Source organism: Oryzias melastigma, linkage group LG15 (assembly GCF_002922805.2).
Source record: "Oryzias melastigma strain HK-1 linkage group LG15, ASM292280v2, whole genome shotgun sequence".
In the NCBI taxonomy this organism is placed as follows: Eukaryota; Metazoa; Chordata; class Actinopteri; order Beloniformes; family Adrianichthyidae; genus Oryzias; species Oryzias melastigma.
The window spans coordinates 13326011-13342839 of NC_050526.1; the positions used below are offsets into that span (position 1 = coordinate 13326011).

At 39.7% G+C, this 16829-nt stretch overlaps 1 protein-coding gene across 13 annotated transcripts in view; it reads right to left on the bottom strand.

Annotated features, from left to right (window-relative positions):
* Positions 1–5724: 5724 nt before the first annotated feature.
* The window catches only part of LOC112161848 (regulating synaptic membrane exocytosis protein 1), a 112525-nt gene continuing 101420 nt past the window's right edge, over positions 5725–16829 (bottom strand). For 12 of the 13 annotated variants that reach the window (XM_024297323.1, XM_024297324.1, XM_024297334.1 and 9 more), the window contains 6 exons: positions 16458–16490; positions 13740–13905; positions 12658–12770; positions 12426–12527; positions 11006–11145; positions 5725–7958 (listed from right to left, as the gene is read on the bottom strand). In XM_024297323.1, coding sequence (XP_024153091.1) covers positions 7740–7958; positions 11006–11145; positions 12426–12527; positions 12658–12770; positions 13740–13905; positions 16458–16490 — 773 coding nt within the window. In that variant the 3' untranslated portion in view covers positions 5725–7739. The remainder of the gene's footprint in view (positions 7959–11005; positions 11146–12425; positions 12528–12657; positions 12771–13739; positions 13906–16457; positions 16491–16829) is intronic. The other variant, XM_024297327.1, reaches the window with a different exon arrangement.

Consider the following 16829-nt stretch of genomic DNA (forward strand, 5'->3'; position numbering starts at 1 on the left):
GTGCGCCACAGATGATGCGGCGCTAAACCCGCCGACAGCCAACAGCCTCAAAGCAGAAGAGAAACTTGCCCAGCTAGTTTCAGACTTGTGCCATCTCACTTTGGCCGTGGAGGAGGAGGAAGGAGGAGGAGGAGGAGGTCGCTTTCATAAGTCTCTACTCGCACATCCGAGAGCGCAAACCTTGACCTCTCCCCAAACCCGTTTCCATCTGCCGCTAACAAAGAGCGCATTTTCCCCATCTTCCTCCCCTCCTCCTCCTCCTCCTCGTGCTCCTTCCAAAACCTCCCCGCATCTCCTCCAGCGCGCATATTCACTCACTGATACTCCCAGCTACAAGGCGGGACATCGATCAAAGCCCGCAGAGCGGCTCGGACGCGGGGCACGCGTGTGCGCGCGCAGGGGAGATCTGTGTGTAAATGTCGCGCGGGTCCGTCATAAATCAGTCGGGCTGCGCCGTTAACGGCTGCAGCAGCAAACACCGGCAGCTGGTGCCGCGCGCCTCGTGCCTTCTCCTGCAGGATCTGTAATTTGATCTTCGAAATATCGATGGGGAGTGGGAGTGGGGGTGTTGTTGGGAAGAGCTTCCCGGGATCAGGTGTGTGTCTGCGCGCGCGTGCGTGCACGCAAGGGGGCGAATGATATCTTTCACATATGTAGGCCACACTCGCGCCACACACTTCATTCTTCTTGTTCAGCACTTTTTCTGGCTCCTTCCATCACGCAGGAATGTCCGCGCCAACGCAAACACGCAGAGTGGAAGAATGCGGCGTGACACGCGGGGATTTTGAGCGCCAGATCCGGGGAGGACGCGCGTCCGCAGCCCCACTCCAGAGGGGGGAATGGGGGTAGCTTTAACATATGTAAATGACTTGGGGAGTAGGGAATGAGAAAGGGGGAGTGTACCTCTTAGATAAATCAGCTCCACGCAGCAGCCTCCTTTCCACGCTCCTCTTCATACCTTGTTTTCAGCTGCTTTGCTCGTAATTCCCCAAAGCGCGCGGCGCGCTCCTCCACCGGCGTGGATTAAAGGCTGCCTCGTGAGTTCAGCGCTCCGTGGATGCAGCCTGACAATGTTTCAATAGAAAGGACCTGATCTCCCGTCTCTGTTCAGCAGAACATCCACAGACTAAAACCCCGAGCTGAAAAAAAGAGTTTTCTCCGAATTTATCTCATAGTTTTAACCCCATTTAAAATCGAATCCATAAAATTACGCTTGAGTGTAATTTAGAACAAACTTGGTGCCATTTTGTTTAAGGTATCACCTGGGAATACTGTTTTGAAGCTTAAAAGATTAGTTTTCTGCGGCTCACACAGAATAATCGATTTAAAAAAGAAAAATATAATAATAAAAAAGAAGAAAATCTAACACAAATCAATTAAAATACATTTTATTAAGTATTATTGAGGAATTTCTAAATCAATCCCTGCCCACACACACTCATCCCAGCATTCCTGCTTTTCTTTTCCCTGTGTCTCGTTTTTTTCCCAAATGCGTAATTACGCGTGGGGCTGCGCGCTCGCGCGGCGGGTCCGGTCGGGATTACATGATGGCAGATTATCCGGTTCTCCTTTTTTTTTTAATTTGACACCCATCTGACACCCTTTTCTCTTTTCTGGTTCTGACGGGGCCCTTCACGTCAACAGTCACATGAGCATCCTTGGCGCGCAGCTCATCGGAACCAGATAATCTTCACTTCAATGACGCAACTGAAACATGCAATGTTTAATATTGTATGATGGATGCGTTCACGCCATTTTGCGGGGGTTTTGTCTTAGAGTGCACCCTCCCTCATCTCCACCGCTCTTTACCTCCACCTTAAATCAGAGGAATGTTTAGGACTCAATTTGTCAAATGCTTTAGCGTTATACGGTAAAAATGAACAATTTGGAGTGTTCTCATCCTAGAAGATCTGAGGCCTGTTAGTGTGGCTGAAGCTGCGCCTTGTTTGGTTTCTAGAATACACGGATGTTCTGCTTTATGTACAGAGGATCCTGTTCCAGTACGACATATTTGTTCTTTTACTTTTTAGCAAACAAACTCATCCAATCAAAGCGATCAGATCCGACAGAGCAAACGAAGAGCCGCGATGCCACCCTGTCCATCTTCCATCTGAAGAGACTTGTTGTCTTTGACACCTCTAGTCGCGGTCTACAGCTCCCCCTAGTGTCCAAATGCAGCGTCTGTGACACCGGGCCCTGCAGCTTCCGCAGAGGCCCCGGCCGGTCAGATCCACTTGGATCAATTAAATTAAATCTATAAATATGTGTTATTTATTAATAACACAGATGCAGGAAAAATAAATTATGTAAAATTGAAAGGCAGTGAGATGTTTGGAATGAACGCAACACTGGAGTGATGTGGTCAAATGGAAGACACGGAACTGTCCGAATGAAATGATTCATTTTTTCTTAATTTTTCAGATTGATTAAAGCAGAATTTCTATTGCTTTTGATTTCCGATATCAATTTGTTATGAACAATTTGATTTCATAAGATATTTTTCCTTTAACACTGCAAAAACACGAATATTTGCGCTAAATTATTATTATTATTATTATTATTATTATCATTAAAGAGGTGGTAGGGGACTCTCCAATCATCCTTCTTCTGGAGGCTTCCATTAAAACGTGTGCGCCTGCAGGTTGAGTGTGAGATTATTAATCCGGCAGAATCATTCTCATTAAGGTCCCGACATGGAGTCAGACCTTGAAAGCTTTAAACCATAATTCACGCTTTGTTTTTTTTTATTTTTTTATTTATTTTTTTAATTAATATCCATGAAAATAAGTTAGAGGAGAAAGTATAATGTAGGGAAAATACGCACCAGCCCGAGATTGGAGGAAGTGGCGCGCGGGGCAATCCCCACAAATAAGGCAAAACTGCGCATATTTGCGCACATTTCGATAAACGCTGCACTCATGTCACCATCAGATACTAACAACTTCATGACATCTGTGATGATTTGCGCAAACATCACCGGAGGTGTGTTTGCAGCCCTGCGCGTGCCATTTTTTATCTAATTACGCAGCGGGACTCGTGCGTAATTTCTGAGGTTTGAGTAAATCTGAGCGCAGCAAAAAGGAGCGGCTTTGTTATGTTACTCCTGAACATCACTGCCTATTATGGACTCACATAATAATTGTAGTTATAACAGTCATTTCAACAATAAACCGGTGCGTAAAATCAAGACACGGCATAAATCTGACAAAAAAAATGGAGAAACATTAAAAGAAAACAGGGTTTCTTAACTCTGCGTAAAAGAAAAAGTTTTCATGGCTTTGAACCAGCATTCTTCCGGATTTCTGCTCTCTGGATCAGGGCTACAAATGAGGCTTATCCTTACATGTGTCGGGTAGGAATCTTTATACATGAATAAAAATAAACTGTATGAACTTTAAATGTATGCTGTTTTGACAGTATTCAGTATTTAACCACATTAAAAAATATATATTTATTCAGATATCAGTTTAAATCCTTCCCTTCTTGTTCTTCTCGGTGGAGTTTGCCAAACAAAGGAGCTGAAATTAAATGACATTGAAGTTTAGAAGAATTCTAAGGAGGAGATACATTTGAAAGTCCTTTGTGGAGCTCAGTGAAATGTTATTTAACCCTAAATGTCTTAATTCTGCAATGTCAAGTAAACCACACTGAACAGGGAACGATGTGACTGACAGACTGGAGCAGACCATGTGGCATATTGACCATTTTATTTACGATAAACTGTATTTTTCTAATGATAAAATACAACAAACACTTTAAAAAAAATCTGTCTCCATCGAGGATTGGATAAAATGTTCAAACCAGAAGAGAAGAACTGAGATGGGAAAGAAAGAAACTCTTGGCCACAAGATGCCAGTAGAGAGTCTGAAGGTGCCAGAGCTGATCCCGTTGATTTCATGTGAAAGTCTGCAGTTTCTCTAGCATTGTTCAGATTAATATGTATGTATTATTGGTTTTTATTTTTTTTTTAATTTTTTTTACTAGTTTTTAATATTTGTAAGTATTGAAAGGGATTAGAGCTACACGAACACTGACTGTGGTTGTATTTAACATGTTCATTCTAAAAGACCTAATATTATTTGATGCATTGGTGAATAAATTTCTTCTATCTGAATTGATGTGTTCTTTTTGTGAGGTCATTTATAAAAAAAAGTGAAACATTTTCTTAAAATGTATTAATTTTTTTGTTTCACATTTATTTTGTTTGCATTCCTTTTTTCAAATAAATCCTTTTTAAGATTTCAGTCTAATAGTTGGTTTGGTTTTGCTCCGCCCACCAGAGGATTCGGTTTGCAGCTCATCAGATGTTGGGAAGCTGAAGCTTTTTTTCATTTTCACATCCATCCAAATGTCCCCTCTGCCATGTGCTGTTGTGTTGACACGTGGCTTCAAATGCACCTCAATCTTTCACATTTAGATTCAAATTCAGATTTATTCATAATTTAGTTTTATATTTACTTTTTGTTGGTTATATTTATGAATTTGTGACTAAAATGCACCAGAAACAGTAAACTAAACATTTTTTTAGATAATTGACTTTACACTTTCTATTGCATTTGCTGCATTGACATGATCTATGGTGCAGGATGTCTTTTATTTTGAAAGGAAATCATGCAAAAGTTATAAACAATTTTTTTTAAAGCTATTATCTCATCATGTTTATGTGTAACTTATGCCAAAAACACACAATAGTTTATTTAAATGTCTCATGTTAGTAGCATAAACATAAATATAAATCAGAATATTATTTTTCTATAAGATGACTAAATACTTTGTGGCTCTGTCTGGGTTTCGGCTGATGAAAAATCGACCCGATTAGCTCTTTAAGTTTTGAAGGTTGCAGACCCCTGATCTACAGACAGTCACAGGGTCACAGTTAAGCAGAATTAACTATGTGGTAAAATAATCCAAATGTGATGTCTGTGCATGTGACAGCAGATCTAACAATAAAAGCTTCAAAGACATTTTTAAGTTGGTATGTCTACATTGATTTATTTTAGGTTCAAAGCAACAAATAGTTAAGTAGTCAAAGACTCTAAAATCCAGTGTTAAGACCACAACTGTAATCATTAACTGTTCTTGATGGAGAAAAACTTGTTGGTGAATTTGTAATATTTGTTCTGCAACCATTTGTTTCAAGCCAAAGTTGAAGGAGCTGTCGATGGACGCAGGTCGGCCAATCTTGTTCATCTTTACACATACTGGAGTACTGTTTTTAATCAGTCCACAAGTCTCTGATAATATAAAATAAATAATTACGTTTTTCTTTTTTTTAAATTCCCAATGGGAAATTTCAACTCCTTTCAATTGTCTAAAGGTTAAAAAGAAATCCATAAGAAAAAGATCGGATCACTAATACAAAGCATTAATTGTGCTAGTTTTTCCATTAAAATACACATTTTTTAAATGACAAATATTACTTCACTATTTATTGTAGCACTTTATTTGTAGAGAAGCAATTGGATGAATGCAAATCTTTGTTTGAACACAAGGTGGCAGTAATGAAGAGACAGCTGCAGTGCTTTCCATGTTCTAACAGTTTAGAAAAATAACCCTTCTTTCTATTTTTGTGTTGAAAAAAGTTATAAAATGTAACAAATAGGAAATATGAATTAAAATATTTATTCGTTTTTATGTTTTCTGTAATGCATTCAATAAAATGGTTTCTAAATCAACCAAGATTTTAAAAAAAGTAAGATCCTTAAGTTCACAAAACAGCTGGAATCTTCTTTCACACAGTCTTTTATTTGTAAATAATAAAAATGAACTCTTGAATATAAAACATACACATCAGTAGAGCCACATCTGTTGTACAAACAAGAACTGTTGCAGTGAATACTTTGTCTTTCATCAAGAATCATGGTTTCGGGGCAGGGAGCCATGGGCTGTAAACAATCAGTATTGCTGCAGTAATACTGACAAAGGAAAGGGCAGTCGGCCACGCTGCCGAAGATCAACGGAAACAAAAAGTGTCTGCCAATCCAGAGGTCTTGTTGGCTTCAGAAGTCCAGTCCAAACCATAGTCAGAAACAGGGAAAAGCATGATAAAGGAGAAGAAAGTAAACTTTGTTCCAATTGGTTCCGCTTCCTTGTCTGAAACTGGATCCACGACAAAGGCCTTGTTAGCGCCCCCTGGCTTCTCAGTGCCGCTCAGCGGCTAAAGCACCGGAAAAACAATTTCTCCTGGACGAGACCCGGAATGTTTGTGTCAGAAATGTTTTCTTTTGCTCAAAGGTGAAGAGCCGCTTGTCCCGATTGGTATGTACAAGGTGTGCATGTGTGGTATTTGCTCGTATTCACTCTTTTATACTCATATATCTATATCTTTATAATTTCTGTCAAACTCATAAGGATACTTCATATACATTTAGCTGTTATACACACATTCTATGTCTCTGTCTCTAGCCCCAACTGTCTGAAACTACAGTTTAGACTCCTAAATCCTCAGATCCTCCAGGGGCTGGAGTTAGCTCAGTACTACAGAACAGCACTGTTGTTCATAGGTCAAAGAAAAAATTGAAACAAAGACACTTTTCTCTGAGACTTTCTAATGTGGAAATTTAGACCCGGAGTGGTAGGCGTGGCCTGGGTGGAGTCAGACCCCCGCGATCGGTCCGCTCCAGTCGGGGGTGGGGATGGCTTGGCTTTTCTCTGTATTCATATTCAGTACGAGCAAACTGTACAAGAACATGCAACATACAAGCTGGCCTAAAGGTATGTGGAACTAACACACATAGTCTAGTCTTTTTTTCTGTTTTTCAGGAAATCGTTTGTTAATTTGTCTCGTCTCTCAGTTTTACGAAAAAAGTAGAGAACGGAACGAAAAAAACAAACTGAAGAGAACTAAAAAGAAAAAAAAAACAAAAAGAAAAGAAACGTGCATGCAGCAGGGAGTCCCCGAGTCATGCTGCTCCCTCCAGCAGGGTGGGGGGAGTTTGAGGGGTCAGGAAGGGGGAGGGGTGTTCGAGCAAATGTGACCTGACCTCTATCTGCGGCCTTTGGCACGGCGCTGCTCGAGAACCAAACATACACATATACAGAGGGAGTCTGCGGAACCGTTCTCAACTCTAATATAGAAAATATGATCTCCAATGAAAAATAAAATGTTTCATTTGGCCTCTGTTTTCTTCTCTCCGCGCTAGCGTTCCGTCTGACTGAAAGAGTCCAGCTTCTTCTTGTGCTTCCTTTCACTTCGTTAGCAACGTCATCGTGCATGTGCAGGCTCCGCCTTCCCTCCAGACTGTGGAAACACCGGCCTTATACTCGTCTGAGACATGGTTACCATGTTAACACCTGCAGAGACAACAGCCAATCCACCCGCTAGCTTAGAAGTTATCTCTGCTCCTATTGGTAGGAGGGCAACACAGTGGAGGACTCCACTTTGATTGGGTGCTCTCTTACACAAGAAATGAGGGTGAAATTAACGAAAGAATGAACAGAAGTGAGTGATGTCGGACAGGTGTAGCTCTGAGGAGCGTGCAACCTTGAAATGGTTAATGGTGGAGGAGGAAGGTATGAGACATGATTGTCAGACTCCAGCTAAGCTTTGATTGGCTAGTTCTGCCTCTCCCTCTCTTGTTTCTCTCTCTCAGTCCCTGTTTCTCCATCTGGCTTTTCATTTGCCGACCGAGGGCTCCTCGCCGTCGTCCTGGCGGGGCTGCGTGTTCGCCCTCCACCCAGCTAGTAGCTGTGGTCCTCTCTCCGATTGTTTCAGGGGTTAGAAGCTCGCGGTGTGGTCACTAGGACCGTACGCCCGGTGGAGGTCCTGAGCTGTCCAGTGACGTCTGAGACGCCAGCCGTGTGAGGGGAGCGAGTGTAGGGTCCACCAGGGAGGATGTCGGGAACAGTTTGTACCAGCCAATCACCGTGCTTGAGAGATCCAGCTCCTCCAACAGAATCTGTGCTACACCCATGAAACATTTATGGTCCAAGCGTCCATAGTCGCCCCATACAATCACCTGCACGAGAGACAGGTAGAGAAGTCAACCACAGCTCTGGAAGCTTGATACTTTTTTTCCATTTCAAACAAAGTTTATCAAAGTATATGATAATAATCAGCAATAAAAAATGAAGCAATAAGGACAAACTGTAGACACGAGGAGCAAGAGTTCATTAAGGATGAAAATGAAGTAAAAGTGATGGGTAACTTGAAGCTTCATGAAGCTTTGAAGCTCCACAACTTTCTTCTTCTTGGGCTATTTTTTTTTGACAATTCAGTCAAAGTACTGAGTTAAAAATAGAACTGATCATAGTACTGGTCATGTGACGATGTGGTTCCATGGCGAGGTGACAGCATTACCGAAGCAGGACTCGACTGTCTTAGCAATGCTAACTCTCGGGTTTTTATGATAACACTCAGGGCTTCAGACTTGCTCAACAGCAGCATGAGTCTTGTGGTTGTTAGAGCTGCACCAACATAGCATTTGAAATATTTTTTCAATGGTAGGAACGCCAGTGAAGACGATGTTTGCAACAATTGAGTCAATTTATCTAAAAAATGTAATAAAAACCCAAACTGATACAAAAGCAAATCTTCAATTTTCTTTCCTTCTGGTGTAGACTTTAAAGGAAATGCATGATGTGTCTGACTATATCACCAGGGCTGTGTCCAAATTCGGCTCCTAATTCCTAACTACTAAAACTATATAGTGCGGGGCTGTCTAGTGTCCCTGGATTTTAAAAGTAATTTAGACAGCATGCTCACTACTGTTCTTTTAAACATGGGATAAGACGTCATTGATTTCACGAAGTAAAGATCTAATCAATATGAACATTTTACATCTATTTGTGACTCCACTGTGTTTTGATCATGAAAATGTTGATGGTTTACTAAAAAATTAGAGTTAAACATGTTTTTTTTTTTCGCAAAAATTGTGCGACCACAATGCCTCGTGGTCTATATTCGATAATCTAGCAAGCATCGATGCACACTAGTTTTTTGCAAAGACTTCTGGAAAATTTCAAAGGCTCTTGATTTTGGAATTGTAGATTCGAACAGGACTACAAAATGGCAAACGCACTAAATAGTACGTAGTGAAGGAATTTGGACATAGTCCAAGTCAATGGAATTCCCTGCTGTCTATGTATGTAATTAGTTGCAGTGTTGTAGTCATTGACTGCATATGAAAACAGGACAGAGAGCCTACTCCCCCCCTAGCGTTCCAAACAGGAAGTTCCAAGAAGCCGAATTCCCATAGACTTCTATAGAGATATACACAGCTGTTACTCAGTCATTCTATTTGTCAGAATAATCTGATAAATTTCTTAAATATATTTCTGATAATCCTCTTTTCCAAAGATATTTTTTCTTTATTGCTAAAGTTATGAACAGATCAAACAAATGTGGTCTCACATCAATGTTCAAAACATTTGGCTGACAGATTTTTGTAGCCCGCTTTAAAGTGGTCCGATAACCTCACTCCTGATTGGCAGGAGTGGTTGCCATCGAAACGTTGACTTATGGTGCTTTTCAACCGAATGCGGCGAAATTCGCGTCTGCCGCCTCTCTATTAATGCCTGTCAAGTTTACTGCTCTACGCCTTGGGGAGCAACTGGTGAAGTTGTTCTGGAATTCATTCATTGTCACATCATTTTGTTGAGCGAGTATCTTGGGTTTATATGTTTATATATGTTTATATCGCTGTGTTTGTTTTCCCCACATCTTTCAGAGTCTCTCCGGGTTCTGTGTACTTCACTTGTGCACCTGAGGGTCGTTTTAAACATTACTTCAGTCTGTCTGTGGTCCAGTTTGAGCTCTAACCATACAGAGAGGAATAAAAATCAAACCGGTGGGACTTCTTTATTATTGTCTTGATGAAAATAAGAAAAACATCATAAGCACATAAAGCCAGAGTGATCACGTGCGCTACAACGGCACTCGCGCAAATCTCCAGGCTGCCGGGCAGCTAATCGTTGACGGGCACATAGAGCCCGCCAGTATGGTTGCATGCACTTGTTTTCCCATGATGCACATGGTTGACAATTGCTCCCATTTTGGTGGCCATTTTGGAAGCACAAACTGATCAGACAACAAGAGGAGGGACTCCCTCTATATTTTTATCCCCTTCATGTCTGAATTTATTTCCAATTATATAAAAACATATTTTTCATCTTTTTTTTCCATTCAAGGGGATGCTAAATTAAGTAGAGACAGACAGTCAACATAAATGAATTGAAGTTAGTATCGCCCAGGGACATCTGGTGGTCAACTTAAGCCACAACATCTCTCCGGAAGTCAAACTCTTTTTTATGAAGACAGTAACATCTCTTACTCCCATAAAAGGGAAACATTCAGATGATTTTTGTCATAACCAAGTATATCATCAACCATCCAGGTGGGTATAGATTCTATTTCCTTATCATTTTTATTATATTATTATTTTTTCATTCTTTGAAGTGAAAACTGACATTTTTCATACGAGTTTGGACAAAGTTCAAGATCGAAAACTTTAGATTGAAAAGTCTTATAAACTCCATGAGCAAATAAAGGGTCATGGAAGTGTCAGAAAAGTATTTTTTCAAAGGTCACTGTTCCCATGAATCGGGTGATGAAATATTCTGAATACATATGAGTATTCTGGATATGATTATCCAACTAGCATGTTAATCCAGAACAAGCTCATCCCAGATAACCTTTAATATTTCTGTTTAGTTTCCGTTTTTGCTATTGAAAGGTTAAAATTCTGCTGACATCTGTTCATAATAACTAATAACTGAATTATCATTACACCTTTACATATTTATGTTCAGCAAAATGAAACTCTGCCGTAGAAATAAATGAACATTTTTATTAAAACCAATCTCTCTTGCAGGCGCGCTTACACAAACTTAAAAATAGAATCAAGATTAAACCAACAGATAATAACCCAGGACCAGATTGAAGGTCAAATGCTGGATAAATATCTCTTCTATATTTTGGACCTTCACTCTAATCACACCAATAAAAATGGTTATAATGAAGTAAATGTTATATCACAGAGACATTTGTGACAACTGAGGTCAGTACCTGGAGCACCTTGCCCTGGGGACTTTCATCAAAGAGGAGGTGCTGCTGGTAGAGCGGCTCCAGGGTCTTGCGTGCAATCTTGGTTTTCTTTTTGGCTTTACATGTTCCATTTTCCAGCAGGTACACTTTAACGTAGGGGGCTGGGAGGAAATAACATACATAATAGTCAGAACCAGGGGGGGTTTAGTCAGATGCAGCCATACAGGAGATGACCTGTACAGGTTCTACTGTTTTTTGTGTTGCCGAGTCTATGGAGGATGATAGAGAGGAGTGTCTGCATCTTAAACAGAGTGCAGGCTCCTTTGAGGCTCATGTGGTCACCTTAAGGTCACCTTAAGGGAAAATGGACTATACCACTATAGTGCATGTAGTAAGTGCATTGTTATATCTATCGTATATTTGAAAATCTAATGTAAGTTACATGCACTTGTGAAAAACTGGTGATGTTGGGCTTCACACTCGAGTCGCTTGTAAGATGGGCATACTGGCTCTGAAGAAACTATGCTACTTATCCAGACCATAACCCAGAAGTGATCAGAACAGGAAAAAAACACTTTTATTAAAACTTAAAACGGGAAAAATCTCAACTGTTACTGTTGCCAGTTAAAATAAAGTTTCTGGGAGAAATTCTGGTTATGGCCGTGGACTTCTAGACTGGTTCTGGCCATTGATGTCTGCAGCCAGGTGGTCTTATACGGACAGAGTGCATAGAGTGTGCAGGTAAAGCATAAGTGCCTATAAGACACAAGTAGGACACCCATACAAACTACAATCTGATTTTCCTACAGCCAGGCTCGCCGACTGGGTGTTCAAGGAGTTATCACATGAACAGCACTAATGCACCTCTTGGGTTCAGATGGATTGAAAAAAAAAAGAAAAATCCATAAGACATGGCAGTCTAACCTACTTATCCTTAAGTATTCACTATGGCCTGTCCCCTGCAGCATGTCAGTAGATTAAAATGTGGATGAACATTTTCATGACCTCATAGGTCATAGTTTTTTCTGTCTGCCTTCAAAAATATGCTAAATGTAAGATTTGGACATAACATGTATAAATAATGACAGACAGTGACCATGTACATCGAAAAGGCTTGAAATGTCTCCAGATAGGTCAGTAATTGACCCCATACAAAGACCTTATATGCCTTCTGGCTTGTATGAATTTAGGACCAAGAAGCCTCATGAATAATGTAGCTGACATTTTGACAGCAGCACCACATATCAACTACCTAAACACAATCTCATTACCTGAAGACAACATCTAACCATCCGGTGGTTGTATTCAAACCCACTTGAACAGTTCAGCACTGCCTATTTTGACTATCTTGATTCCCCTTATCATTGATCCATCCATTTACCCCAAAGCCCTATGCATTCATTTTATTGTGCAGCAGTTGTGTGAAAGCAGTTTGTGTTACCTGGAAGGGATTTGGAGCCTGATTTAGGGGTAAGGCCTCGGGCCCTGATCACCTCGACCTCCAGCTGGCCCTTTTTATCCATCAACCCAATCTGTACGTCACCTGCAGAAATGTGGATTTTTTTTTAAACAAAAATGTCAAATAAATACTTTAGGGCTAAATAACAAAATGCTATGGCAAAACAGTTACTTGGTGTTGCAGAGGTGAACATGTGCAGTCTACAGTGACTCACCCATGGCTGGTGTTGCCAATGTTTGTCGACCAACAAGTTGACCCGGTCCTAACCCATCCAGGAAGTCACTGAATTGACTGTCAGCCCCCAAACGCATCCCTGAGAAGATCAAACTGACACACAAAACACAATCAACCATTGTTCTCCACTCTCAGCAAGTTTTTTAAGTTTGTAGAAGCACATCGTCCATGGAGGTTCAACGGGAGGAAAATGTACTTTGCATACGTAGTTTCCTGGGGAATGTAGTCTATAGGTACGTTCACATCATTATCAGTAAGGAACTTTCAAGCGGCCCCTTCCAACCAAAAGGCAATGTAAATACATGTAAATAGGAGTTTTGGGCCTCCACATTCAAAACTCTTGCGTTCACGCATAGTTATATATGTTTTTACGACAGTTTTCGGGCTCTTAATACAAAACATGTGGCCATTGAAAGCCTATTGAAAGTAAAACCAGGTAGAATGTTGACCAATGTTGACATATGGATGGCGTCCTTTTTAATTCACAAAACATTTAAACATTGATCATGAGGGAGAAATTAATAATTGCTTTTAAGCTTTTTTCAAATTAGAGCTGCGAAAGAAAAATCCTGGAGCAAATTTGAACTGCTTTGACATTTTGCACCAAGCCTCCTCCAACTGTAGGTGGCAGACAGGCGCTAGGAAACAGTAGCAAAAAGAGATAGAGGAAGAAGCCCCCCAGATTTTCCAGTGTGAACATCGTATGCTAAACACGTGTACACGAGTATTCAAGAATATTTTTTATTTTTACTGTTTCTTTAACATAATGACTTTTTTCATGACTTTCAAAAAAATAAATAAATATATATATATACGTATATATACCGGTATATATATATATATATATATTTCTGATGATGGAGGACATAAAAAACAAGCTTAAATTACATTTCTAAATACAGTGTTATTCATATGTTACTCCTAATGGACCTATATCCTGTCTTAAACAGTGATCAGCCCAAACACAAACTGAATATATAACCTTTAATGTAGTTCCTTTCATGACGTTTTAGCTTCTCAGTGTCAGAAGTCACTAGGTCTGAGCGGTCTCAAGATACGTACTTCCCCTCAGAGCTGTAGCTGTTCATGCTGCCATCAGTGGACTCCCTGCTGGCCTGCCTGTTCATGGCCGATCCTCCGCGCGGATACTCCACCGCCATGCCCGTCTCCACGCTCCTTTGGATGCTGCTGCTGCCAGCCTTGCTAGACTTCTTACCTGCTGACGCCTCTGTTGCAAACACAGACAATGAGGGTTTAGAAAAATGAAAGCAAACAAAAAAAGGAATGCACTAGTTATCAGGCCCTGTTGATTGTCCAAAGTCAAACCAAATCTGTGCTGGGACGGAATCAAGACACATATGTGGAGAAGATTGTTGGTTTCCTTCTCTGTTCTTGGCAGAAAAGCTCACAATGGTCACTGAAAACACCTAAAAAGTAGTAATGAATAAAGATTTATACAAAATCAAACAGTAAAGATTATAACAAGTATTTTTTCTGTTATATAACAGAATAATGAAAATGAATGATTATAGCCTGAATATATAGGTGATGGACCTTTTGAGAAAATCACTCAAATCGTGTGATTTCTACAAGTGACACTGCTGGGACAAGCTTTTAAGTAAAATTTCTTCAAGTAGTGGAGCTTTTTTGGTTGATTTTTCAGACAAATTGTGGATTTTGTGGTACAAGCATGAAGCTGGCTTGGATGAACCATAGGATCGCCTCTTTCAGAAAAGCATGTGAGCTAAGAGAAAAATCCAAAATGGCGGCCATACACTCAGTTGGTACAAAAATATTCAATGTTTATTTTCCCTAGTCTCAAAAATATAGTCAGTTCATGCAGGACATGCAACCTTTAAATTTGTAGGGTAACTACAGAATACACACACATATATATATATATATATATATATATATAAATTATATAAATTTTATACATTTTAAAATAATGGATATTCTTGTGGCTAATGGCCTCTCTGAAAGAAGGGATTCTAAGGTATATATGCCTAATTTGGTGCTTGTACAAAATGTCAAATTATTTTACCAACTGGCTCCACTAATGTTCTTAGGTTTAAAAATAGCCTACTTCAGCTCCTTCCAAGGATTCAATAGGATTTGGACCAAGGTTAAAAAATGGACACTATATAAAAGTCCAATGTTTGGAGATTTTGTTCCTGTTTTAGTCACTACCTTGTTAAATAAAAAACCCATGGCCTCTGACTGGGACTGGACTGTCTGACACTAAGCAGCCTATTTGGCTCCAGAGCCTGAAGAAGCCAACAAAGCTAAGCCTCTTTCCATACTTCACAGGAATGGTGAACAGTATTGGCAAGGGTCTGGCAATTCAATAGCCTACATATTGCGATATACATATCATGATACGATTTGTATCCCAATATGTTCTAAGATAGTACCAGGGGTATCAGTCTGATGTATTATGTTTCAAACAGCAGTTGGAGTTACAAGTTTTTTAAATATGTGTAGCATGTCACAATTTTTTTTAGAGATACTGTGAATAGAGTAACTAAAATCTGACTGACTTATCTCTGTTTTTTTTGCTTGTTTGTTTGTTTTGCTTAATGTGCTTTACTGTTTAGTGAACCTGATTTATGACATCCTTGAAAAAGGACCATTCATTGATGTTGCTGAAAATACAGCACTTTTGCTTTTTTTTTTAATTGGTTCAGTGACCATTGCAAGATTTTCTTTCATTAAGAATTTGGAACCAACAAATTTCTCAACATCAAACGTCTTTTCTGTCATCAGAAATGTAACAAGCCTGATAACCTGAGGCTGAAAGAATCTCTGTGTAGGCACATGCAAACAAAAACCATGGTGAACTCACCACCAACATCTAAAGGTTTACCACATAAAATTAAGTTGTTTTTTACAAAAATATACACATATTTTCTGTTTTCAAGGAACAATCCACTTTGTGTAGAACTGAAATTTCACATATTTGGTGATGAGGTCACTACCGGAAGAGCAGGGTGCCTCAGTTAATCCACTCAGGTCTGGAAAGTCTCTCAGGAGAGTAAAGGTCAAAACTAGAGGGTTGTAAATAAAATCCAGTGGTAAAGGCAGAGTTCAGAAGTTAAAAAAAGCCTGCTGCTTTCCTTTTGAACCAAGAACATTTCGTTGATTTTGTTTTATATCAATGCTTCATGATAAAAACCAAATGCAAAAAGTGCAGAGATCAATCTTACAGGCTAAACCAGGCTTTTTCTAGAACTGAACTGGCCTTTGAACTGATGGTGAAAAAGGAGGGCAAAAGCGTGCCAGGGATAGAATTCAGGAAGGAAACACAGCATCCCCAAAGCTACTCAAGTTGTGATCATTCCTCCTTGATTTGGTGCTCTTCTTACCTTTGTTTACCTAGCAAAGCAAAAACCTCAATTCAAGCTAAAGTTAAATTAAGCTGAAAGTTTAGTTTATGGTTCTGTATAAAACATGCGAAGAGACTGTTGGTGTGTCCTAATCACATGTCTAATATGGAACCGAAACAGTTGTCATGCGTAATTCTTGATTTGTAACTTGTGTCTGCATGTTTGTGTGCAAAGATCTTTTTAAACATCTGATTTTTAAACTTCCTGTTGTGTTTTTCTGGAGGAGTGGGGATATTGTTGATTTGATACAGAACCATAAACTATGTATTCATCAAGTTGCCAAAGGGAGATGTTGCATTTTTGTAAATATTTGTTCTCGTGCAGAATCAGTCATTGACTGCTCTTAATGTAATCCAGTCTAGTCTAGTGTCTCACTTCCTGCCTTTGGCTTTACCTTTCTTTCTGTCGACCTCCTTACTTGCTGCCTCTGAAATAACACAACAAGAGCAAAACCAATAAACAACAAACACATTTCCTTTAGTGTTTAGACCAAAGGTGCCACCATGGAGCTTCCACACTTCCTGAAGAGTTGTGCAGAACAAACAAAATTGTTGTTGGGACAGTTTTGGAGATGTCAGCATCAACTAGGAGGTTGGTATTGTTTATTCAGATTCCTTTCATGTCAATTTTTAAAAAAACATTTTCTGATCAAAAAAACATTTTGTTTTCAGTTGGTGTTCAGTAAAATCTATACTGTTATTTCTTAAGCCTTGACTATGAAAATGGAGGAAAATTTAAGGCGCCCATGGTTCCACACTATTATTCC